The 24,431-nt window shown below is 36.5% G+C and overlaps 3 protein-coding genes and 1 long non-coding RNA gene across 5 annotated transcripts; 3 read left to right on the top strand and 1 right to left on the bottom strand.

Annotated features, from left to right (window-relative positions):
- Positions 1-6,152: 6,152 nt before the first annotated feature.
- mblac1 (metallo-beta-lactamase domain containing 1) lies at positions 6,153-9,087 on the top strand. The gene is made up of 2 exons (XM_026936072.3): positions 6,153-6,681; positions 7,910-9,087. The coding sequence occupies exons 1-2, from the start codon at positions 6,274-6,276 to the stop codon at positions 8,156-8,158; spliced, it is 657 nt and encodes a 218-aa protein (XP_026791873.1). The 5' UTR covers positions 6,153-6,273; the 3' UTR covers positions 8,159-9,087.
- Positions 9,088-9,227: 140 nt separating this feature from the next.
- LOC113539930 (lysophosphatidic acid receptor 6) lies at positions 9,228-16,712 on the top strand. The gene is made up of 2 exons (XM_026936061.3): positions 9,228-11,854; positions 13,182-16,712. Exon 2 carries the CDS (start codon positions 13,223-13,225, stop codon positions 14,201-14,203), a length of 981 nt encoding a protein of 326 aa, XP_026791862.1. The 5' UTR covers positions 9,228-11,854; positions 13,182-13,222; the 3' UTR covers positions 14,204-16,712.
- Positions 13,552-19,229, bottom strand: LOC128318200 (uncharacterized). 2 transcript variants are annotated; one of them, XR_008301670.1, is made up of 3 exons: positions 18,937-19,229; positions 13,774-13,890; positions 13,552-13,672 (listed from the first exon to the last, which is right to left on the bottom strand). It is a non-coding gene; the product is annotated as an uncharacterized LOC128318200 (long non-coding RNA). The 2 variants fall into 2 exon arrangements; XR_008301671.1 differs by lacking the exon at positions 18,937-19,229 and adding an exon at positions 17,547-18,295.
- Positions 18,673-20,977, top strand: her8a (hairy-related 8a). The gene is made up of 4 exons (XM_026936071.3): positions 18,673-18,921; positions 19,152-19,247; positions 19,414-19,492; positions 19,724-20,977. The coding sequence occupies exons 1-4, from the start codon at positions 18,859-18,861 to the stop codon at positions 20,197-20,199; spliced, it is 714 nt and encodes a 237-aa protein (XP_026791872.2). The 5' UTR covers positions 18,673-18,858; the 3' UTR covers positions 20,200-20,977.
- The last annotated feature ends 3,454 nt before the right edge of the window (positions 20,978-24,431 follow it).

The following is a 24,431-nucleotide window of genomic DNA, read 5'->3' as shown; positions in this document are numbered from 1 at the left end:
GTGACAGTAAAGGGAAAATAAAATTTTATGACTACTGACATGAGTGCAAAGGTTTCAAAAACAGCATGCCTGTACAGTGCTACAAAGGTACAGATGATCTTGTGTTTGTTTAGATTTTGTCCATGGGAGCATTAAAAAAGCCTGAGATTTCACAAATGTAACCAAATATCTAATGTTTAAACTAAATAATCGTTACTTTAGCTAGTAATCATTCTATTCATTTAAGGATCTAATTAGAAAGACTTTTAAGTCATTCAATGTGGGGAAAAAAGAATTCTGAGATAGATGGATAGGCAGACAGACAGACAGACAGATAGATAGATAGATAGATAGATAGATAGAAATGCTAATAACAAGGAAATGCTTAAGGTGTTATATACTATATAAAATCTGTTTTGCTATAAGCAAAATCAAATAGATGTTGTCTATGGTGGGCTTACTTCAACATATCAACATATTTGCTAAAGTCGTAGCCCTATACATACAAACTAACTATAACTTTAGCAAATATGTTGATTTTCACAGTTCGTCAACACCTGGGCTACAAAAAGGAGTAATTGTATACTCAAAGTAGTATATGGTGAACTGTCTAATAAAGATAGTTATACTGTAATCTAGCTGTACCTAAAATGGCACTACTATGTAAGCACAGAAATCCAACTCTTTCCTAATGGATCATAACAGAAGACGGTGCCATTTGTCTACAGTGCAGTAACACAGAGTAAATGCTATTTTGGCCCTTGCATTTTTCTGCACTAAAATGCAGTAGGGAAATGCTGCTGCTCAAGACTATAGATGTTATACACTATATGGCCAAAGGTATGTGGACACCTGACCATCATATGCATATGTGCTTGTTGAACATCCCATTCTAAAATTGGAGCCCTGCTCGTGACATGCCTACTTTTGAAAAAACAGTGTGTTACTAACTTGCGGCCACTCTTTAGGATCTCATTCCTATGTGTTACTGAGTCGTGGCCACAGATTATTTTTTGTAAGTAGGGATGTCATCAACTGGGCTCTGTATTATATAAATGGCTGATGCAGACAATGTTTGACAGTGTCTTCGGCTAATTGTCACGCCCACTGGTTCTCTAGGCTGCAGCATGACTTGGGGGAAAATCTTGAGGATCTTGAGGTCCTGAGGCACAGAACACATCTTTTAAACATTTTGGTTACCTTATTTTTAAAAATAAGTGGGACATGTATCACCTCCACCACAACTCCCAATGAAAATTCCAGTGTAGTCTGACCGGCTTGACTTATTTGACTTAAGCCTGTTCCTGCATAGGCATGAGTGGTGTATAGCCCACTGATGATAATCCTTCACTTCGACCAGTGTTGAGCCAGCCTCTCCAGATCTTGCCACTTGCATCCCTCCTTCTCCATTTCAGCTACTACACTCCTTTTCCTGGTGTTTCTGCGCCATCTTTTGCAACGCTTTCCTCCGGGTTCCACTGCAGAGCTTGCTGAGTGATGGTATTTTTGGCGTCTGCAGTATATGCCCGATCCATTTCCATTTCCACTTTTTGAGTTCTTGCTCTATTGGTGGCTGGTTGGTCTTCTTCCACAGCTTTTCATTTGTGATCTCCTCTGGTCATCTGACGTTGAGGATGCGCCCAAGGCAGTAGTTGGCAAATACTTGTAGCTTGTTCAGGAGGCTCTTGATCAGTCTAACCAGCTACCAGCTGCCATACTATATACTCCCCATACCCACGTGGGTTTCCCCAGGGTTCTCTGGTTTCCTCCCACCTTCTAAAATATGCCAGTAGGTGGAGTGGCTACGATGAAGTGCCCCTGTGTGTGAATATGTGTGTGCAATGTGCTCGGAGATGGACCGGTATTCCATTCAGGGTATATTTCTGCCTGTTACCCGGATAGGCTCTGGATCCACCATGACCCTGACCAAGAAAAGGGGTTACTGAAAGTGAGCTGAACTTGGACTTGTGCAAAAAATCTCCACAACACAGTCTATACAACTGCTTTGCACCACACTTTGTGTAATATAGACATAGTGGCATACAACCAGAGTTTGATAGTTCAAGTGTCAATTTTTCACCATTCACCAGATACTGCATTAAATTAAGGTCTCCTTTTCATGTTGTATATGAACTTCTATATGCACCTTCTACAGCCATTCACCAAAATTGTAAATATTGCATTTTTTATTGATTAAGTGAAAACAGACAATTAACAACAAAATGAAAATAAAATTGTAATAAAAAAGATCTGGCATAAAAGGCAAATAAAATATGCTTGAATTTCCATGAAATATGTTGATACAAAAATTCAGTTGATGATAAACAGAAATGTTCTATAATCATCATGTGTGTGAGACACAGAACAGAGAAATAGTGGTATGTGCAGTTAAGTAAGTTCTTGTCGGTTCTTGCTTTTCATCAAATACAGACATTTATGATGTACAGATTTTTAGCAGAGTATTCACCTGCCAGTAGTGTCTCCCAGTGGAGAATCCGTTGAGCCCTAGGATGAACGGCAGCTTGTCAAACTGTTGAGGGTTGTCCCACTGCTGCCCTCGAGGGGCCTCGGGCAATTCATACACTTTCAGTTTATCTTCTGACACATATATTAATATGTGTTTGTTTAATTGATACCTGAGGCACTCTAAATCTATTGCCAAATTTCAAGGAAAATAGGATTATTATTCAAATTTCATGATCTACGGTATGTGTGCATCAATCTTTGAAATATGTATCTTCCCTAGATTAAAAAAAATTGACATATTTCTGTCTGCCTGAAATACAAAATGTAAAAAAAAAAACCCTGTCAATAAAGTGTCTATCAGACTCACCACTGAGAAAGAATGAAAACTCTTATTATCTTCCATTCCCTCTGCTTGGCTGGCCACCATATTTTTGAAACATGCTCCTGGAAGAAAAATCAGATTGAACTCTTTAAAAAATAATGTAATTGAATTATTTATTGTCACAATCTGAGTTGATAATGCACATATTAAAAGTTTGTAATCTGGTCTTGGTGTCATATCGTCTCACCTCAGTGTCATGTGAGATAAGAGACCACACCACAAACTCTAGGAAAGAAGAACTTCATCTAGCTTTCTGTGTGTTATGCTGTGATTATGAGAATCTGCTTTAAATCTCCATCTGTCAGACCCAAATTCTGTGATCACACACATTTTCACTTCACATTCTGATATTATTTTCCAGTTAATATTTATTTCTAACCTCTGTGACAGTCTGTAACTCATGTGCCCACTTCATGATCCTCTCCCTGTCTTTTGAGAAATCACACACATCGTTATTCCTCATTCGTGTAACCTCTGCTTTCATGGATGCTTTCTTTGTCACTCCTCTTGACATGTTGAGCGTGTCCATCTCTTTAGCCCATGACAGAATGAGACTCTTGCTGCTCTCCACGTCGCCTGGTACAGAGTCTTCTCCTGAAACTTTCTTGTACCTTTCCAGTGTGCTTTTATTTCTGCCCTGCAGGTCAAAAAGTGTATTTCATTGTAATTCCCTAAGTACTGTAATTCCGTATGCATAGAATTTACTAAATAAAACTGCATTACTCTATATACCTGAATAAATGCGTTGTAACTTGCTGATATTTTCTAACTCCTTGGCCATGTCTGTGAGCAACTGAAAACATTTCCCCTAGGCTTTGAATTTGCGTCAGATAGGGCTACAGTAGATATAATTAGTTCCATTTAAAAAGAATTCATTGAAACAGCACAGAACACACAGAGAAACAGGATGCTTCAGGCTAAAGTGCTTAAACAGCTGATTCAGATATAATTAGATAAAAAATTGATTATTTATCAGGAACAATTATCACCAGTTTGATTTTAAAACAAGGCATGTCTTTACAAATTGTGTACACTCTTAGGAAAAGGGTTAAATCTCAACCCCATGAAGGTTTTATGCTTTGTTCCTCTGGAGAAACCCTTAGAGATTCTGTGTAGAGCTGTGCAACAGTTTTCTTTTTCCTTAATCATGATCGTAACCAGAATAAAGCAGTTCCTGAAGATGCATTAATAAGTAAATACATTTTTTTGTAATTATCAAAAGAAATCTTGAGTGTTCATGTAAAGATTTTTTTAAATAAAGGTTTTGGTAAAAAAAAACAAAAAAAAAAAACAGTGCTTTTCCTTATTATGTGAATTTTTCATAGAGGGTCAGTCCAGTCATACTTTAAGCCATTAACCAGTGCCATGATAAATAATCCTAACCAACATGGCATTGCAAATTAAAGCTTGAGAAAGACCAAGCACTCAGGTATGTTCACAGATGCATCTTATTACTGAGATTAGGCTTACGCCAGGGTGCAGAATGTGCAACCCTTGCATTTTCTGGAAAATCCTGTGTATGTTTTGATGGTAGGATTTGCCGTTAGATGGGAAACATTGTCTGGGGGAAAAAATATGTTTTTAAATGTGGTTTTAATTTCCTTGTCTTTCTTAATGTCTGAATTAATAATAAATTATAATAAAGGAAGAACTTTGACTTAGAATATGTAAAGTTCAAATGTCAGCCAACAGAAATCCTATTTAATTTAGAAAATAGCCATTTATAGTCAAATTCAGAAGTTTAAAAAGTATGTGCATGTTAATTTAAGTGGCTTTTCTGTTGTTGGTAAGCCCTGTCTGAGAGGCCGGTGATGAGTTTTCAGCCATAGAGTCTGTCCTTTCTTTTTCCATAGGAAAGAATTTAATAACATATTGTTTCTTTTATTGATGATGAAAATGAAATCAGCAAAATTAGGTCCGTGCCAACAAAGGAAAGGGAAGATCACAATTTTATGGGACTACTGACACTAGACTCAAGGTCTCAAAAACAGCGTGACTGTAACAGCTGCTATAAAGGTCTAATTGGCCTTGTGTTTGTCTGGATTTTGTCCAAGATAGTAATATTGAGCTAAAAGATACCTGTATCATTTCACAAAATGTAACTGATACATGTTCTTTTCACCAATTCCTTTAGGCCAATTCACACTAAACGTGTCACGTTAAGGGATGCAGGTAGTGTCACGCATTGCAAGTAGCAGCACACAACACGTCAAATCCACATTGAAATCCATTTAAAAACATTTCAGTCCACACTGGCTGCATCACAGGTGCTTTAGTGAAGCTTTAATTCCAAAATGCTCTTGATTTATGCTTCAGGCTGTTCACTAGTGCACATGAAATTAAAACAAACAAAAAAAGTAAACTAGTAAAAAAAAAAATAGTAAACTCTACAGAAACCCAGTGAAATCACAAAACTACAATTTCTATTCATTGTGCACAGAATCCAATCTACAGAGATGTCATGATTGATAGTTGTATTCGAATAAAATAATTGACTTTCAGTGTAAATAACTGCACGAGCATGAGTTTAACTAAACAATATGTTTCATGTAATTTTATCAACCTCCCCTAAAACAAAACATCCACTTGAGAAACAGTGCAGTGAAGATGCCTTGCTCTTTGCCATGGGATTTGATTCTTTGCATTGCTCGAGTAAGACACAACTATGGGAAGAGGAACAAAATCCAAAAGCATGACCCACTAGACCTAACACCAGTGACCAACGACCCACTCAACCTAAGATCCAGACCTACCCAGTGCTGGCTCAGTGGTTAAGGCTCTATGTTACTGATCAGAAGCGCAGGGGTTCAAGCCCTAGCACTGCCAAGCTGCCACTGCTGGGCCCTTGAGCAAAGCCCTTAACCTGCTCCAGGGGCGCTGAGCCTGTGCTCTGACCCTAGCTTCCAAACAAGCTGGGATATCTGAAGAAAAGAATTTCACTGTGCTGTAATGCATTTACAAAAAAAAAAAACAAAAAAAAAAAACAAAGGCTGCTTCTAAGAGATGGAAATGTTCCTCTAGTTGATGATGACTGTACTCCAAGTTATTAATGTTTTAGCTGGGAAAATCTGTTTCAGATTTAACAAATATGTACAAACATACAGTATAAATAGGTGGAATTCAACATTTAAGCAAGCAAAAAAAAATTCTTTTGGTACATTTGATTGGCTTTGTTTTCAAATATTAGTCTTATATTAAGTGTTATGTTTCCTCCATACAAGTCCCAGTGAAGTCCCACACTGAGCTGAGCTGCACTGAGACCCCGCTCTCGCCTCATGCACCATGGCAGAAGATGGCGCCATTTGTCTACAGTGCAGTAACGCAGCGAAAACGCGATTTTGTCCCAAGTATGTTTCCGTAGGAGTAATAACAGAAAAGGGTGCTAGTTCGTGTGTATCCATTACCATATGAATTATTGAAACTAGGCAGTATACGTTGACACGGGGATGGCTGCGGAGTGCAGGATTAGGAAGAGTGAGTGTGCTGAAGTTAGTGAGGTTATTGTGGGTGACCCTTACTGTGTGTCCGTGCTGAAACATGGCTACTGCCTGAGCCACACTGATGGCTCTTTTCGGGCAGACGGCAGCATTACCTTACTGACCGGACCAAAAACTATACTGGTGGACACTGGAGGGCCATGGGACCGAGACTTCCTACTCTCTAAACTGAAAGAAAAAGGACTGTCCCCTGCCGATGTGAGTTTGGTGGTCGGTACACACGGACACTCTGACCACGTGGGCAATTTAAACCTGTTTCCCAGAGCAACAGTAGTCGTGGGGTGTGACGTAAGCCAAGGGGATAGATACCTGCCGAATAGGCTTGCGGAAGGGTCACCCTACCCCATCGACCCATATGTAAGACCTGACACACACACACACACACACACACACACACCTATATAGTGAAGTAAAGTGTTTTTTAGTGGTAATAATAATCTATCTGTAACAACAACAACAACAACAACAATAATAATAATAATAATAATAATAATAATAATAATTATTATTATTATTATTATTATTATTATAAATATAATAATAATAATAATAATAATAATAAATAATTAGCGCAACAATCACTGTGTGTGTGCATATATATATATATATATATATATATATATATATATATATGTATATATATATATATATATATATATATATATATATATATGTGTGTATGTATATATATATATATATATATATATATATATATATATATATATATATATATGTATATATGTATATATATACATATATATATATATATATGTATATATGTATATATATACACACACACACACACACACAGGACATGATGTCAGTATATATATATGTATACTGACTGAAGAACAGTTTAACACATTTATGATGTCATTGAACTTTGTATACTGCTATGAGAAAATGACACACACCCCTATATAGTGAAATAAAGTGTTTTTTAGTGGTAATAATAATCTATCTGTAACAGTAATAATAATTATAATAATAATAATTAATTAGCAAGAGAATCATTGTGTGTGTGCGTATATATATATATATATATATATATATATATATATATATATATATATATATTGTTATGAGAAAATGAAAATGATCTCACTGTATATTGTTATGAGAAAATGAAAAGGCTCATGGAAAGATCTATGAAAAAAATGTTGAAGTACAAAAACAGACATCGAGGTCAAAAAGCATGAGTGAGAACTGGAATTAATTTGGTCATGAACACACCACTTTGCCTTTGAAAAGGGAAGTGTGTGTGTCAAAGCTTTACTACTGGATTTAGTTATGGTATGCCTCACTCTTATAAAGTAGAAGTGCTGGCTGAGTAGAAGCTGCACCAAGCTTACCGTAGGTATTGTAGAATGTCCGTTGATGACTAATATTTATATATGGTAGTGGTACTTAATGACAGTGTTTGAGGGCAGAATACTTGCTTAGTTTTCAAGTCAAAACTGTCCTGAAATGATCTTCCATTTATGCTACAAGTTTAGCATTTAAATAAGACCTGTTTCAAACATACACCTTCACTGTCATGTTGGTTTCTCATGAAGCTGAGGCAGAAATCTTTGTTATCCATCAGGTGTCCATCATCCCTACGCCTGGCCATACAGGACGTGATGTCAGTGTTCTTGTTAAGGGAACAGTTGTGGGACAAGTTCTCGTGGCTGGGGATCTGTTTGAGTGTTGCGCCGATGAAGACTCGTGGAGGGAGCTTAGCGAGAACCCAGAGGTGCAGGATGTGAGTCGGCGGACTGCTTTAAGGATTGCTGATGTCATCATTCCTGGACATGGAGCACCATTCAGGGTGTTCAGGGAATCAGGAGACTGAGGACCGGAAATCTGTCCAAACCACTGAAGTATAGTTGAGTCTGTGGCACAAACCACGTCTAATATTAGATATTCAGTGGAAAATCATTGGAATACAAAAAAAACCCCACTTTTATTATTCACATTATTGTGCAGTGTCACTATTGTTTATTTTTTTGTGTTTCACAGCATGCCTCTTGGTACCTGTGCTTTATGACTAAGGGTCAGTGGCAGGGCAGTTTGAAAGTGAAGTATTTTAATTTCTGATTTTTTAATTAATTATTTATTTTTTTAAGAACACTCTGCTTTAAAAATGTTGGAATTTAAAATGTATGCTACTTAGGAAAAGAATATCAGTAGAAAACAACAGATTTCCTTATTTTTTATTTTGATGTCTAAAATAAACATTTAGCAAAGAATAAGTGATTGTGAATTTAGAGACAGCCCAACCTGAAACATATCGAAACCATTCATTCATTCATTCATGTCCAGTAACTGTTCTGGGAGAAATCCTGATTTGACTTGTTTGCTTTTTCATGGGAGCAAGAGGTTTTTATTATGGAGCTTTAAAGAGAAGCTTGTGGGAGAGTTGCCAGATGTCAGCAAATTCCCATCTCAACTACAACTCAGAAACCACACAATGATTTGCAGTATAGGCAATACAAGGCCAGTATATGCAGGACCTGGCAACCCTGCTTGCTAGACAAATACAAAGATTGTTAACATGGATACTAATAGGAGATGCACTACACATCACAGTAGTCTGACCAAAGCAGTGGCTTATTCAGCTCCAAAATAAAAGAATATATCTACCATATTTCTGTACAAACAAAAGTAATATGTTTTTAGATATTGAGCCCAAGATACAACACACTGTCCTTGTACATTCATTCGTGTATTTTTCTTAAATGATTGTTCTCTCTCGCTATTAAAAGAAATCTTCTTAGAAAATCACATGGTCATTATAATGAAATGCTGATTAAAAGACTCCATATTGACTCGCAGTAGCACTGCATCCCAGCTTTATAGTAGATTCTGATAGTGTGCCCAGTGATCTTTTTGGAATGTAACAACCCCAAAAAACTGAAGTAAATCTAGTAAAATATTAGCAGATGGCTATTGTTGTCATCTATAAATAATAGTTCCTTGATTTGGGAAAGATACTGTTGCTTTGAAATATAGTTAGCTTGCTTACTCAGTCACATTAGACAGAAGATAGAAAGCTTGCCAGAAGGTTCCACAGGATGTCTGGTTCAGGAGTTGAATTATGTTCTATATGTTGTTATATGTTGTTATAATTTGTGAATGCCTTTTATTCTCAACAGCCCTTTTTTTTCTTCATTGTTTTCCAGGGTATAGTGGTAGGCTACAGTGGATATAAAAAGTCTACACAGCCCTGTTAAAATGGCAGGTTTTTGTGAAGTAAAAGAATGAAACTAAGATAAATCATCTCAGATCTTTTCCCACCTTTAACATGAAGTTGCAAAGTATACAGATAAAGTAAAAAATAAAACAGAAACGTTTTTATGGGGAAAAAAACCCTTACAATAACCTAGTTGTATAAGTGTGCACATCCCTAAACTAATACTTTGTTGAAGCACCTTTTGATTTTATTACACCAGGCAGTCTTTTTGGGTAAGAATCTATCAGTACCATCTTGACTTGGCAGTATTTCCCCATTCTTTCTTGCAAAAACATTGTAGATTAATCAAATTGTGAAGGCATCTCCTGTGCACAGCCAGTTTCATATCATCCCACAGATTTTTAGTTGGATTCAGGTCTGGGCTCTGGTTGAGTGGTTGAGTCACCATAGCCTTCCTGTTCGCTTGAATCTAAGCCCTAAATCTGCCTGTTCTCCTTTGACCTCTCTCATTAACAAGATGCTTCCACTTACAGAACTGCTGCACAAAGGGCATTTTATTGGTGTTGTTTTTCACACAATTCTGTGTAATCTCTAGAAAGCTTATCTGTGAATGATCAGTAGTTTCTGCAATTTTTAAACTGCTCTGTCTTTGCACCAACAACCTTGCTGTGGTCAAAGTCACTTCGATCATTTTTTGCCCATTCTGATGTTTGATGTTAACGTTAACTGAAGCTCGTGCCTACATGATTTTATTCACTGAGCTGCTGCTTCATTAAAGCCTGATTCGATATTTGAATGAAGGTGCAGATGTCCAAGGGTTCCTAATAAATTGATCAGTGAGTGTAAATAACTGTAGGTGGTTAGTGGTGTTAAAACCTGTTGTAGGTGTCTGAGGTGGCCTGGGTTGGTGTGAGACTTTCTGAATCTTTGTCCCTATTTTGTTTTGGGTTTGTGTGTACAACAGGTTATGCAATTTTTAACAGGTTCTTGATGGTTGCTACACTGTAAATCAGAAAGACAATAAGCAATTTTCAGTTTGTAGACTAGACTTTATTTTAAACTTTGTATGGACTTCAAGCTGATACCAAGGCTCTTAGTTAATATTTAGCAAATAAGTTGCTTAGTAGTTATTTATTCATCCTAAAAATGATTTGTTAATTCACGTAACCACCTTTGTTTTAAATTGAAAATATCATTTGCAAATTACTGTTTGAATTTTTAAATCTGTATTCTTCAGCACTTCAGTTATTTTTGCTCTTAAAATTTATTACAGTGTGTTTTCTGTAGCTTACAGAACTTACTGGGACATTTATTAGCATGACACACTGTAATTAAAAATTCATTTGTTCATTCTTCAGTAACCACTTTATCCTGGTCTGGGTCGAGTCAGTCGCAGTTCACCAAGCACACACACACTCACATCTCTCCACAGAGAATAACACAATCATAATTAATTACATAGTAATTTATTACATGACAATTCATTATTAATTAATAATTCCATCAACTCAATCTAAACATTTCCAGCCACAATGATATTGACACTGAAGCTACTACAACTCAGCTTCCTGCCTGCCACTCGTCTAACGCTGCTGATCAGAAAGTTTGGAAATGGACATCTACTGAAATGGACAAAATCTGCATTTTTTTCTGGAAATGCTGAGTAGGCATCTGGCTGCTGTGTTAACCGCAATATTGTGAGTCCTGCATCACAATTTTTAGTTCTCAAAAGATTATAGCCATAGACTCTTATTTGTTGCCTGAATTTTGTCATTTTATTTTGGCATGTGTTTTGGTCTTCAGCTTTATTTGTTCAGTATGTGGTGCATATGCAATTCTTGCAAAAGGAAATCTGATGTTTAAGCTGATGAGCATGAATGTGGTTCATTTATGTTGTTTTACCCTATCTAATGCTGTGCAAGTGTCACACCCACAACAGTTTCACATTTAGTAATCTTCTGTAGGTTTCGTAGGTAGAGTCAAGCTGATATGAATTGTAATGCCCTTATTTTTATCTGAAGTCACATAAATTGTTGCAGGAAGGGCTTGTCTCTTTGAGTGGGAATTTATTTATGTTGTAATTGAGGCTGTGTTCATACCTCTGGCCCATAGGCTTATCTGGCTACTTTTTACCAACAGAAACGGAAGCTTTGTAAAAAGGTCTCGGGGGAAAAAAAATGAGAGACATGCTCTTTGCTCTACTGAAATGGTACTTCCTGAGAAGACACGTTTAACATGATATACTTTAGCTCCTGCACAGTAAGAAAAATGAGAATGCAACATCTAAACAAATGAGCCATACTGCAGGATCTAAACTGACACAACGAATTCCCTTCACTCCTAAATGTTTTACAGGTAAGTGTGATGATGAACCATATGGTTCAGGGTCATGACTCAAAAATACTTTTGTTACAGTTTAATGTTTCTTAAAAAAAACTTTTTAAAAACTAGTTTACTGTGCGAGTTGTATGAAAGAGAATTTTCCTGAAAGCCACCCTAAGTGATGTAATAATAAATACATTTGAAGTAAATGGAAGAGAAAGTATTTTGTGTTTAGAGTTTCTATGTATACAAGTATACAAAAGATCATTTCAGGTTTTCAGCTTTACTGTGAAAAGTTTTAAACAGAGCCAACAAAGTCAAGGATAATATCATGCTATAATGCTATGTATAAAATGTTTGCTGCAACTATTATCTTAAATTTGAACAGTTTATATTATGTGCTAAAATAATATACATTTCATGTTTGAGTCTTAGCTGTAAAGACCATCCAACATGTGCTTGCTAGAAACCACAGTGGGGGTCGACACGTTTATCTCGTTTTCTACTGTATTACAACCTACAGTTACTGTAACAAGGACTATTTCAATTCAGTCATTGGCATAAAGATGAACATTGTAGAGACAGACTAAAAAAATCTAAAGTGAATTTTTCATATAAAAATGACAAAACCAGGTTTGTGGAATATATTATATAAAATACAGGAAACCCTCTTCAGAACATTAAAATATCATGCTCCCAAACAGTAAGATTTTTATAGTTACATATAATTAAAAAATAATATAAATTGATTGCCAGTGGTACAATAGAAATTAGGTTCCTAGTAAAAAAAAGGAAATTGACATCATAACTGCTATTTTGTGGGATACCCCTAGAATGACAATTCTTTGCTTATATCATATCTTTCCCTATTTGTAAAATCAGATGGGAACAAATTTAAAAAAGCTTAACAATTAAATAATTGCAAATATAGAAATGGATCAAATCCATTGTAGGTTTTTTTTTAAATGATATTTGTGATAGATTTTGTCTAAAGCTGAATATAGTGCAAGGTTTCTACAAATATTGTATGGTAGGCAAAGACAGCATTTTACATCACAAACATTTAAGAAATATTTTCCCCTTTTACCCTGAGATTAATTTTACCAACATGCAACATTTGTGTAATGTCAACACCGTGTTGGCTGTTAGAAGAATCAGCCGTTAGTTTCCCACCTTTTGGTTATTCACACGCAACTACATAGAGAGTTGAGTAATATTTTGAGGTTTTCAGTTCACGACCTTTATCTTTCTATGAGATAGAGAAGTACATTTCTACATTGTGCCTAAGTATATTGCAAAATGACTTGAACTTTTTGCTACCATTCTTTGTTAACGTTCATTTGTCTGTGTTTCAATGCAGCTTGCTATAAACTATTCTAAGCCCCATCCAAAAGAGGAACTATGTCGTGTAACTTGACGTGTCAGGATGCCACAGCTGAACGGTGTCAGAATCAGACAAACCATGTTTTTGTTGCAGTGTATAGTGTGGTCTGTATATCTGGGATCACTCTCAACCTTATGGCACTTGTAGTTTTTTTCTGCTGCACTAAGTCACGCTCACACACCATTGTATACATGACCAACCTTGCAATAGCAGATCTCCTTCTGGTTTGTACTCTACCATTACGGATCTATTATCACTTGGGATTTCAAGGCCTATCACAAAAGGTCTGTGAGTTTGCTGGTCTTATACTGTTAGCCAACATGTATGGAAGCATCTTGCTCCTTACCTGTGTTAGCCTTGACCGCTGCCTGGCTGTCTGCTTCCCTATGTCATCCCGAGTGCGTGAAGGCCGCAAAAAGGCACCACTAGTCTGTCTGGGGATTTGGATGCTAACAGTTGGAGCCAGCCTGTCCATGTACCCGAACAGTAAATTAAGAGGAAACAATAAAAACGAAACCATCTGTTTTAGAAGCTTTCCAGCATATGCCTTAAACGCTGTTAACCTTACCTCCTCACTGACAGTAGGATTTGGGATGCCGCTGATCATCATGATTCTCTGTTCTTGGGGGTTAGTACGTGCTGTCAGCAAAAGCACAGCAGCCCAGATGTCCGGCTTGCTTGACAGCTGCAAGATCCAGAGGATGGTAAGCATTAACCTGGCCATATTTCTGTGCTGCTTTCTGCCATATCATTTCATGCTGGCGGTGATTTACTCCTACAGAGACCATATCGAAATAATACCATGTTCAGTGATATCTGCCTACTACTATGCTTTGATGATAAGTTGTCTGAATGCCATTCTGGACCCACTGGCTTACTATTTTACCACAGAGACTTTCCGCAAAAATGTCGAAATTGACACTGTTCGAAGAATGCTGCCCATGAACAATCTGAGCTCTGACGGAAACACCCGCTCCAGAGCACTTGTCAGTAGTTAAAATCTAAAATAGTCTTTTTGGCTGGAAGTAGTGGAAATTACCATCGACAGACATCTGCAAATAAACATTACCATTGACAGACATCTGCAAATAATCATTATGGTGATATGGCTGTCTTCTCAACAGGATTTTACTAACTGCACCACATGGGAAATGAGAAAGTCACATTAAATGCTAGGATCACAATACAGAGCTGATAATATTTCATGGGGCTGGATTTATTCATATACAAAACTGAAAAATGAAGCACATATTACAAGTGTCATTTACAAAGTCATAGCATGTAACTGAATTGTTGAAACAAGGATGTAATAATTATTCAATTCAATTCAATTTTATTTGTATAGCACTTTTAACAATTTAATTATGTGGTTCTTTTTTTTTTTTGCTTAAGTTCAAAAACAAATATTATTTAAACTAAATATTAAATATAATTAAATATTTAAATATTATAAACTATATAATTATTATCTGTTGAATGATTCATATCTGGTGTTATAAAAGATTTCTACTGAAAATGTATATAATACATAGTAATAAAAGAAGACAAACCATAGGAACTATAGCATATAACATAATTTTTTGTAGCAAATAGCATATAACATAATAACATAATTTTAACATAATTTTTTGTAGCAAATACCTCTTAGATATTGAAGTATAAGAGGTACCTTAAGAGTAGGTGCTATGATTGTGGGGATGGAATGACTTTTTGATAATAATAATAATCCCTCCATTAAATTTATATTGTCAGAGTATGCACAATTAGTTGATTCTGTTTCTATTGTTAAATTAGTGTAACTGGGGCTGGCAGGGGTTGCAAAGAGCAACAAAAATGGGTTTATGGATATTTAGGTAATTTATTTGAACTGTTATTAATAGCTAGAAGAATAGATTTATATAGTGTTCTAAAAACTGAATTCTTAAGCAGTATTGGATTTTATTATTATTTTTTTTCTTGTTATTGCCATTATTTTTATAGAAGTGACAGAGAAGAGAAAGTAAACAAACTATGTTGATAAGTATATGCTGATATATAATGATATTCTGTATTCTATGTTATAAACAACATGCATGCATTTGTGAAAAATATGTTTTATTTTTTGTTTGTTTTATTTTTTCATTTTTAAGAAATAAAATGGATCAAAGTTGTCAAAACTTTTTTATTTTTTTGCAAAAGCCATTAAAATATACTGAATTAAAAAAAAAAGTAATTAAAAAGATATTAATTTTGTTAGGTTAACCCGAGACATTCACAGAACAGGCCTCTATGTTTTGTAGCATGAACTGATTATAAACCACACTCAAAATACTGGAGAGAGTATTGCCATGACTGCCTTACTTAATGTGCCGTGATATAACAGCCACTGTTGAGCCTTTGAGTAAGACCCTTATAGTTTTTCTACTTAGCTCAAAATACTGAGCATGCCAAAATGAACATCTACTTGTAAAATCTTTTTTCACACTCTCCTCTCTGCCAAAAACTGCTATTACTTTGAAAAAAAAAAACACCTTCTGTGACACAGTATAGAAATAGTTTTAATAAATGTCTGGTCTATACAGAGCATTTCCATGTTATCATTAAAATCCTGTAATACATTATGTTTTTTGTCAGGACCCCTATGAACCTATGTAACACAAAGATGTATACCTAACACAGGGTTGTGTATGGTCAGCATATCACTTCTGAGAAAAAACATTTATCTTTGTTTCTGTTAACTACATACCACTTCTTCCTGTATTATTCTTTCCTTTCAGTTAACTAAATGCCATTTGTACTGTGTACAACAATTCTATAGAGCCAAAAAAATAATTAAGAGTCCTCCAAAGAGCCCTATAAACACCAGTATTGTAAAAATGTCTGATCTTGTTCTGTGAGACATAGACTAAATTAAATTTAAGTAGCAGTTAAGTTGTCTGAAATGTTCATATTCTCACCCATGGGAGGAAAGGTTTTGGCTATAAGATAAAACAGTGGTGCAAGATATGAAACTGAGCCTTGTAGTATAAGACTTAAAGGCCCTTTATTTTTATTTAAGTAAAGCTGTGAAAAGTCTAATGTCATTTAATGTCTAGAGTAATGTAATCTTCTCGAAAAACAAAAGTTCATCAGACAAACAGACCTACATATGACTGCTCAGAGACTGTTAGAAGTTAGTAAATGTAAATGTGTTCTTGTTATTATTAACGGTGACCTTGTGTTCAGTGAACCACAACATTTAAAAAAGCTTTCATAATAATAAACAATCCTGTAGTGGAAAAGTGTGAATGTTTTACAACCGTTTTGCTCGTGTAAGATTGTATCTTTCTTGCATACTTAGAGCCGACATCTCTGAAGCATTACAATCTGAAAAGTGTCGCGTCAGCAACAAAGGTGTGAAAGGTTTATGTACTGAACTGAGTGTGCAACATTTTATTATTGTCCTGCATGCAAGATTATGGCATGAGATTTCATTAGCTTTCTAATGTGTTGCTTAAATTTTTTTTCTAATTATTAAATGGATGTTTTAGTCCCACTGTTCTGGTGATCTTTGTTACAACATGGAGAAAATGATGTAGCATGAGTACAATTTATTTTAGTCTACATGTGGTTACTCTGATGACCACATGTAGATTAAAATAAATTGTACTCACAGTAAAACAGTTAACAGCTTTCTAAATGGGTTTTATTACTGTGGCATTGTACATACAACTTTGTGCTATATTAAACCTTTTTTTTACTAAAAGTGTACAAGAGTATAAATAAAAGTAAAAGTAATTTAATAAAATTAAATTATTTATATAGATATGTACACACCCACACAGTATACTGTTTATGGTTGCTAAATTTGTAGTTGACAGAAAGGTAGGTGTGTGCTTGCATCTGAAATATGCTGCACTATTAGCATATATTTTTGTACCAGAGACAAACTGCAAATGATTATATTGCAATGGGTAAGCTCTTTTGTTCAGCTACATTAAATGAAAAGTATTATTAACCCAACTTTATTTTTTGTTGTTGACTTTATTTGCTTTAGTTGTTTATTTGGTTGTTAGTTGTTCATTTTGTTACTTTAGTTCCTTTAGTCTGTTAGTTGAAAGGAGTTATTTTAGGAGTTTTAGGAGTTTATTTACGGGGGCTCGGTGGCTTAGTGGTTAGCACTTTGCCTCACACCTCCGAGTTTGAAGGTTTGATTCTATATGTGTGGAGTTGTTCTGCCCGTGTGCATGATCTCTCTGTGCTTCGGGGGTTTCCTCCGGGTAGTCTGGTTTCCTCCCACAGTCCAAAGACATGCGTTGTATGCTGACTGACATCTCTAAATTGTCCGTAATGTGTGAATGCGTGTGTGTGTGCAGCTGTGACCTGTAATGGGTTGGCACCCTGTCCAGAGTGTCCCCTGCCTTGTGCCCCGAGTCCCCTGGGATAGACTCCATGCTCTCCACGACCCTGTGTAGGATAAGTGGTACAGAAAGTGGATGGATATTTGTTTATTTAGTTGATGTTCCTTTAGTTTGTTAGTTGTTTATTTTATTAGTTTTTCTTTAGTTTTTTTTTTAGCTGAATTTCCTTTAGATGCTTACTTAGTTGTTTATTTTTGTTAGTTTAATTATGTTTAGTTGGTTTATTTTGTTTGTTAGTTAGTTAGTTAGTTACGTCACGTGCTGGTAAATATCACGGGAAGTGAGAAGTGAGAGGGACAAGTAAATTGATTTTAAAACCAAGTGAGAAAGGAAAACTAAGTCGAGTTTAAATGCCTATACTGGCCATTATAGCTTTGGCACCTTGTCTATTCTCCTGCAGACTGTGGCTCATTAACGCCTAACAAGAGCAGAGAGAGAGAGAGAGAGAGAGAGAGACAGAGAGAGAGAGAGACTTTAGCTCGCTTCACCAGAGTGTGTCTGTCCCACAGATAAAGGAGGGAACAATAACAGGGAATGGGGTCAGCTAAACGTGGAGATAATCATCAAGAATTCCCCTCAGTTTTTCATCCCTTGGGAAAATGAGCTTTCTTTTCTCTCAATTAGCGTGATACCCTCCTCCAAGCAGTTCCCACCTTCCTGCCCTCAGGTCTAGTGTTGTTTTAATCCTGCTGAAGATAAAATTCCTCAGGTAACTCAGGTAACTTACATCAAATCATTAACAGGAAACCTATCCTTATAATAATAATAATGATAATAATAATAATAAATTCAGTGCCCTGTGTTATATCACACTCTTGTAGATGGTCAATAAACAACCATTAAGTAGTATATAAAGTCATTTACCCATTGGCACAGCTCACTGTACCCACACTGGGCATTTTCACTTTCTTATTTTCTCACCAAAATCTCTCTGTTCCGGTGACCTGCATCTGACCCGACCGACCTTTCTGCTTTTCTGTGAAACAAGTTTCGTTATTCTCAAACTTTCCATTCTTAGCTTTGCTCTTCATGGCCTTCCCCTGAGACTGTGGGAAAGTGTGCTGCTTAAAGCACCCATGCATTGTCATGTTAATGGCTGGGTGGTGGTTTGGAGGGGAGGTTTCAGCAGCTACACGTTTAAAACGAGCTGGCACACTCATTTTCCCAGACTAGCAGGCACCATTAACCTACACTTATGAGAAAGTCGCGACGCCAGAAACTGATCACCGCGAGTCTCAGATTTACTTTTACTTTGCGTCAGACGTTTGACAGCCATGACTGCTTCAAATCTCGGCAATGGACCGGAAAAGAGCTTCAGCGCCAAAGAGGAGCGTAAGGTAAAGTAATCTTACCTCATCCGATGACTTGGGTGGAGTTGATGGGCGAGACGTTGTTGTACTGTTTATGATTTTGACACCACGTGCTGATTACAGGCTATTAATTACACTAGAGAATACTGCAGTGGATAGGTGATAGCTGCGCGTGCATGCCACAGCTCTCAGCTGAGTTTACCCTTTTAACACCCTTTGCTTTACAGTAATCAAGCATCTAAACACTTCTATTTTAGCTTCGAAAGCCTCTGATAGAGAAGAGACGTAGAGAACGCATCAATTCAAGCCTGGAGCAGCTCAAGGGTATTATGGTGGATGCCTACAATTTGGATGTGAGTTTACTTTAACAAAAAAACAAGAAAACAACATGCACATGTCCACATACACACCACCTGTTAAGCTATTCATTGGCTTTTACTGGTGTGAATTAAAATAAGGATTCATAACTCTTTATATCTGCAAAAAAGTTGTATTTTGTTATTGTGTTCTTTTGTTAAGCAATCAAAGCTGGAGAAGGCGGATGTTCTGGAGATAACTGTGCAACACATGGAGGGCCTTCAAAGGGGCCTTGGACCAGGTGAGACTATTAAATGCTCTGTGGACAACTTCTGTGTCGGTTGTGACAAGTCTTTGTCATTGTCAGTTGTGTTATGAAACGGGAAATTAGTAATGCCATTAGTGAACTACTCATATTGGATTTACATCTCTGATATATCTACACAATAATGAAATGTAAAAAAAGATCCATACTTATTATCATGTGCAAAGTTCATAATTCCCATTTTTCTGTGTGTTTTTTTATACGCAGCGGCCAGTCAGGGACCCAGTGTGGCTTTTGAATCTCGCCAGCGATACAGTAGTGGTTATATCCAGTGTATGCACGAGGTGCATAATTTGCTCCTCAACTGCCCTGGCATGGACAAATCACTGGGCGCTCGTCTTCTGAACCACCTGCTGAAGGCTCTGCCCCAAATCAGTGGAGAGAGCGGTGCCACGGGCAGTGCTGCCACCACCAGTCCTCTTCCTCTTCCCACCTCGCCTACACAATCTCCACTGGCTCTTCCCTCCTTTCAACCCCGTCCTCTCCAACTACACACCCCTCCCTCTCCTGCGAGCCCCCCCTCACCCAGCAGCCCCCACTGCTCTCCTGGAATTCTCTTGCAGAGAGACGGGGCTGGCATGAGGCCCTCCCCACCCCGATCACCCTCCCCCCAACCTTTAGCCCCTTCTGCCCTTCCCCCCGCCTTCCCAGGGGGTGACCCTTCTATGTGGAGGCCGTGGTGAAGAAGTGAAACCCTCTACCACTTTTCATTTGCCCTTTCCCCCCTTCTTCCACTCTTCCCTAATAGTGTCCATTACATCCTCATCTCCCGGGATGTTTGAGTGCTGGGCCTTTTCACTCTGAAAGCGGAGAGGTCACCGAATAATAGTAGGTCTCCGAGCCCCTGGGGGTTTTGTGGCATCGTTTGAAGCACTATTCTTTATGGTTGATTTACTACGGTGTGGGCTTGTTTGGAAATTTGAAAAACAAAAGGGAACCACCACCAAGGATGCTCACTTAGAATTGAGTGCATGAGAAAAAGAATTGTTGCTTCATTACTTGATTGTACTGTTATTTTGGTAAACCAGGAAGCAATATACTTTGCTTAATTGTATTTCATTTTGAAAATATTTTTAAATGGTTCTTTGCCTCTTATGTTTTTCCTTTTCACTATTTTTAGTGTGGCCATTTCACTAAAGTTTAGTGTGGCCTGATGCATTTTACACTATACCTCTGATCAACTGGTAGTGACTGGTTTCTGCTACAAAATAATGGACAAGTGTTGGAATGTCCTGAATACACTGAGTATGTAAATATGTGCCTGAGATGCCGTGACCTCTGACACTTTTCTTGCTGACACTAGATGTTTAGACTTTACTGGTCTCCAGTTGTCTGACTTGGAGCATTTTGTACATAAAATCAAGTTCAGGTGCAAAACATATGTTATTTACATGCCCACTCTGTGTGCTGGGTATCAGAATACGCTGTAAACATTTCTGTGAATAAAGACATAAACATCCATGGTGTGCTGTTTGACTTTTCATTCATTAAAGTAGATTTGATACCCAAATAGCAGATTTTACATCTAAATCAAGAAATTGGAAGGGACAAAATTCAAGAATATTTTCATTTGTGTATCTGAAGACCCAATAGCTGAGATTTGAGATTCAGTCTATCCAACTGGTGACTGACATCACAAGACTGAGACAATCTGGGCATCACAAAACAGCCTTGTTAAATTCAAGGATTGAGACTGTTTAACTTAATTTAACCTGATTAACTGTTTTGGCAGCTAAAGTGCAAAAGATCTAGATTATATAGAATAGATGACATTCTTAATTGTCATTGCAATCCTACATGTGTTCTGTATTGTAGTGTATTCTGGGAGAATAAATAGTTACAACTGCCTTGTTCTATATAAGAGCTTTTTAATTTGGGATTAGTGTAGTAATGTTTGGTAGTTCTCTAAAATCTTCAAAACCATTTAAAAGGCTTAAGTATAATGTAAATTAATATAATATTTGGCTAGCATCTTTGTACATACCTTTGCATATAGCCTATGATTGTGTAAAGATTTGTGGATAGTTTCTGTTTAGATCTGCTGTTGCATGGGTTTAGTGTAAGTGTTAGTAATGTAAAGCTAAATAGTACTCACTGTTTGATAGTGAGTACAATATCTGTGACTTTTAAAATTAGGTTGGTGTGGAAAAAAAAATATATAATGAAACAGAAAGGAAAATTCTCATTTGAGCCATTTGATCACATTTCTTTGTTTTGCTTTGTAAGTGTTACTTTCTCATTCATAGCTGTGGCATTCTAGGTTTATTAGTCTTTTCAGTCTGGTAAAGCAGTCTGTGGTGGCCACCTACAGGCACAGTCAAGAGTCACTTTCCTGCCAAAACCAGGGCCAACATATGAGTATGTCTACCTCATAGGTGCCAGTGTATTAGACTACAAAGTGTTTTAAATGTAATCACCATGTTACAAAATTTTACATTTACATTTATTTGTTTAGCAGATGATTTTGTTCATCTTTCTGTAAGTTAGATAATATTCAGTACAGAGCTGTTAAAGACCTGAGAGTGTTACAATGACTAAGTTTCCTGAGATGATTGATGACAGAAAGAACAGAGACAAAGCAATATGAGTGTCAAGACTAAATTGCCCAATCATTTTTTATTATTGTTTATGCATTGAGGAAATCATGACTTCCAGGCTGGAATAACACAAAGTGTGTGTGTGTGTGTGTGTGTGTGTTTAACAAAGTGTTTTCACATGTTCAATAACCAATTTAATGTCATCTTAGCAAGTGAAAATATCTTGAATATAGTCATATTTATCAAGTATTTCTTATTACAATATTACAATAAACCAAATATAAGATAATTAACCCTATTTCTGGACATTATTACTTATTTCAAGCTTGTAGTTTTCTTATTCTAATCGCAGATAATTTTGCTTCTTTTTAGAAATAAATGCTTAAAATGAGTAAAATAGAACAATGCCAATAGAACAAGACTATTTCAAGGTTGAAATGAGTACAAACAGCTTGAAATAGGTTTAATAATCTTATATTTGGTTTATTGTAACCTTATAATAGGAAATACTAGATAAAGTCGACTATATTCAAGATATTTCCACTTGATGTCATTTTTTGAAGTGTGAAGCCTATGCTATTTGTAGTTCAGTCCCACTTTTAAATTTGCTTTCTTATAATAATGATACTCTTTACATGTTAATTTTAAATAAAAAATGCTTTTACTGTTGGAGAATCTGACAATGAAACAAAAGCTTGTGTTTTTAAAAAACCACCAGGTTCATTAAACAGAGCAGTGTAAATGTATGCTGGAGGAAGCTGTCAGAGGCAGTGCTAGTGCTCATTGCACCTCTAGATGTCACTTGGAGCGTACATGGAAACTGTGTCATAACCATGATAAAACTGTATAAATATTCAGACGGGTAACAAAGGAAAAACTGATAGCTCTGCTATGCTGGAGGATAAAAGTTATTCTCCTGGATCACCTTTATCCTGTTGTGAAGCATTCCAGGATGACAAAGTCCGCATCCACAGTAGACGAGGTGATTAGTTTGATGAGTATGAAAATGTAGTCATATGCTATGACTTTCTCAGTCAACAGATCTCAACCCAATTGAACATTTAAGAGACATTTTGTAGTGACATGCTAGACATTGCAAATAAATACATTTATGTATGTTTTTTTTGTGCGTGTGAGTGCAGGAATAAACCTGAAATGTAAGCAATGACACACTTCTGAGGCCTTCAAGACTAGATACAATCCAAGCCGTGTAGTTGACAATCTTGCTTAAGGAACCAATGGTGGCTCTCTGGCAGTTCTGAGATTTCAATTTATCAGTTTACCAAATCTTCCAATTATTAGTTTCAACCACAGAACCATCACTGATGCCAGATGAGACATGGAAATCTGTTCCTATCTTCCACTCTGCAACAGTAGGTGAATGTGTATTCTAGTTCCTGACCTTATTATTGTGCAAAGGCAAATTGATTCAGCTGTATACACAGAAAATGCTAATATCACAGTTAACAGACTTTAAAGCACGAGAAAAGTCCTTAAGTGTCTTACCAAACTCAGAGGGAACTAAAACATCTAGGTGTCTGTAAACATGCCTAGAAGCCTTGCACCTCTGACCTTTTTTTTGGTTAATGATGTTACAGTGGTGGGGATCATGATAAACCGCTATCAGACCTGGTATAGTTGCTATAGTGATTGTGTTATAGCTATATTATTATGTTATGGTTGTAAGTCTAACTGACTGGCCACTTGAATTTTATGAGTTAAGCCTAAAGTAAAACTCAAAAACTTAAAACATAAACATAAAAATGTCAACTGGAAATTTAATGAAACAAAGAACATTGTGAGTAGAATTGTGGGTAGAAAATTCAGCAATAACTGGTGATTTTAAACGGGTCTATGAATGAACCCTTGCCTTAATCTTTACTTGGTAGATACTGTCAGTCTTTTTCAAAGAGTCAGATGTGAACCATGTGTGGGTTTTGTGTGCCGTCCAGCAGGCAGAGTTGAATGAATGAGTGCATTTGTTCTGCTGAATGGAGTACAGTAAGGAACAGAAAAACAGAGCCAAGCTAACAACACACCACTCACAGCTGAGCTTCTCAATGTCTCTTTGGCTAAATAAAGAACACATGAAAGAGCGATTTTTAAAAATAATTTAATTAGAGCCAAGCGATACACCATGGAACCATATGACACATACTGTATGTGTAAAGTAGTTCTAGTGTTAACTGATGCAACAAAGCTAGGAAAACGTTTTCCCTAGTTTCCACAACAGAATCTGCTTTGTGCATTAACTACTCTCAAAATTTAACCCATTCTTTGCTAAACCTCCATATCATAGATTCCAAAATGAAGGGTTCTCTTTCATAAAATGTTCCAAGTAAAACTAGAGCTGGTTAATCATGTTTAGAACCACTGCA

This window comes from Pangasianodon hypophthalmus, chromosome 4 (genome assembly GCF_027358585.1).
Source record: "Pangasianodon hypophthalmus isolate fPanHyp1 chromosome 4, fPanHyp1.pri, whole genome shotgun sequence".
NCBI classification, from domain to species: Eukaryota; Metazoa; Chordata; class Actinopteri; order Siluriformes; family Pangasiidae; genus Pangasianodon; species Pangasianodon hypophthalmus.
The sequence above is the reverse complement of the archived record's forward strand: the minus strand, read 5'-3'. Positions and strand labels throughout refer to the sequence as shown.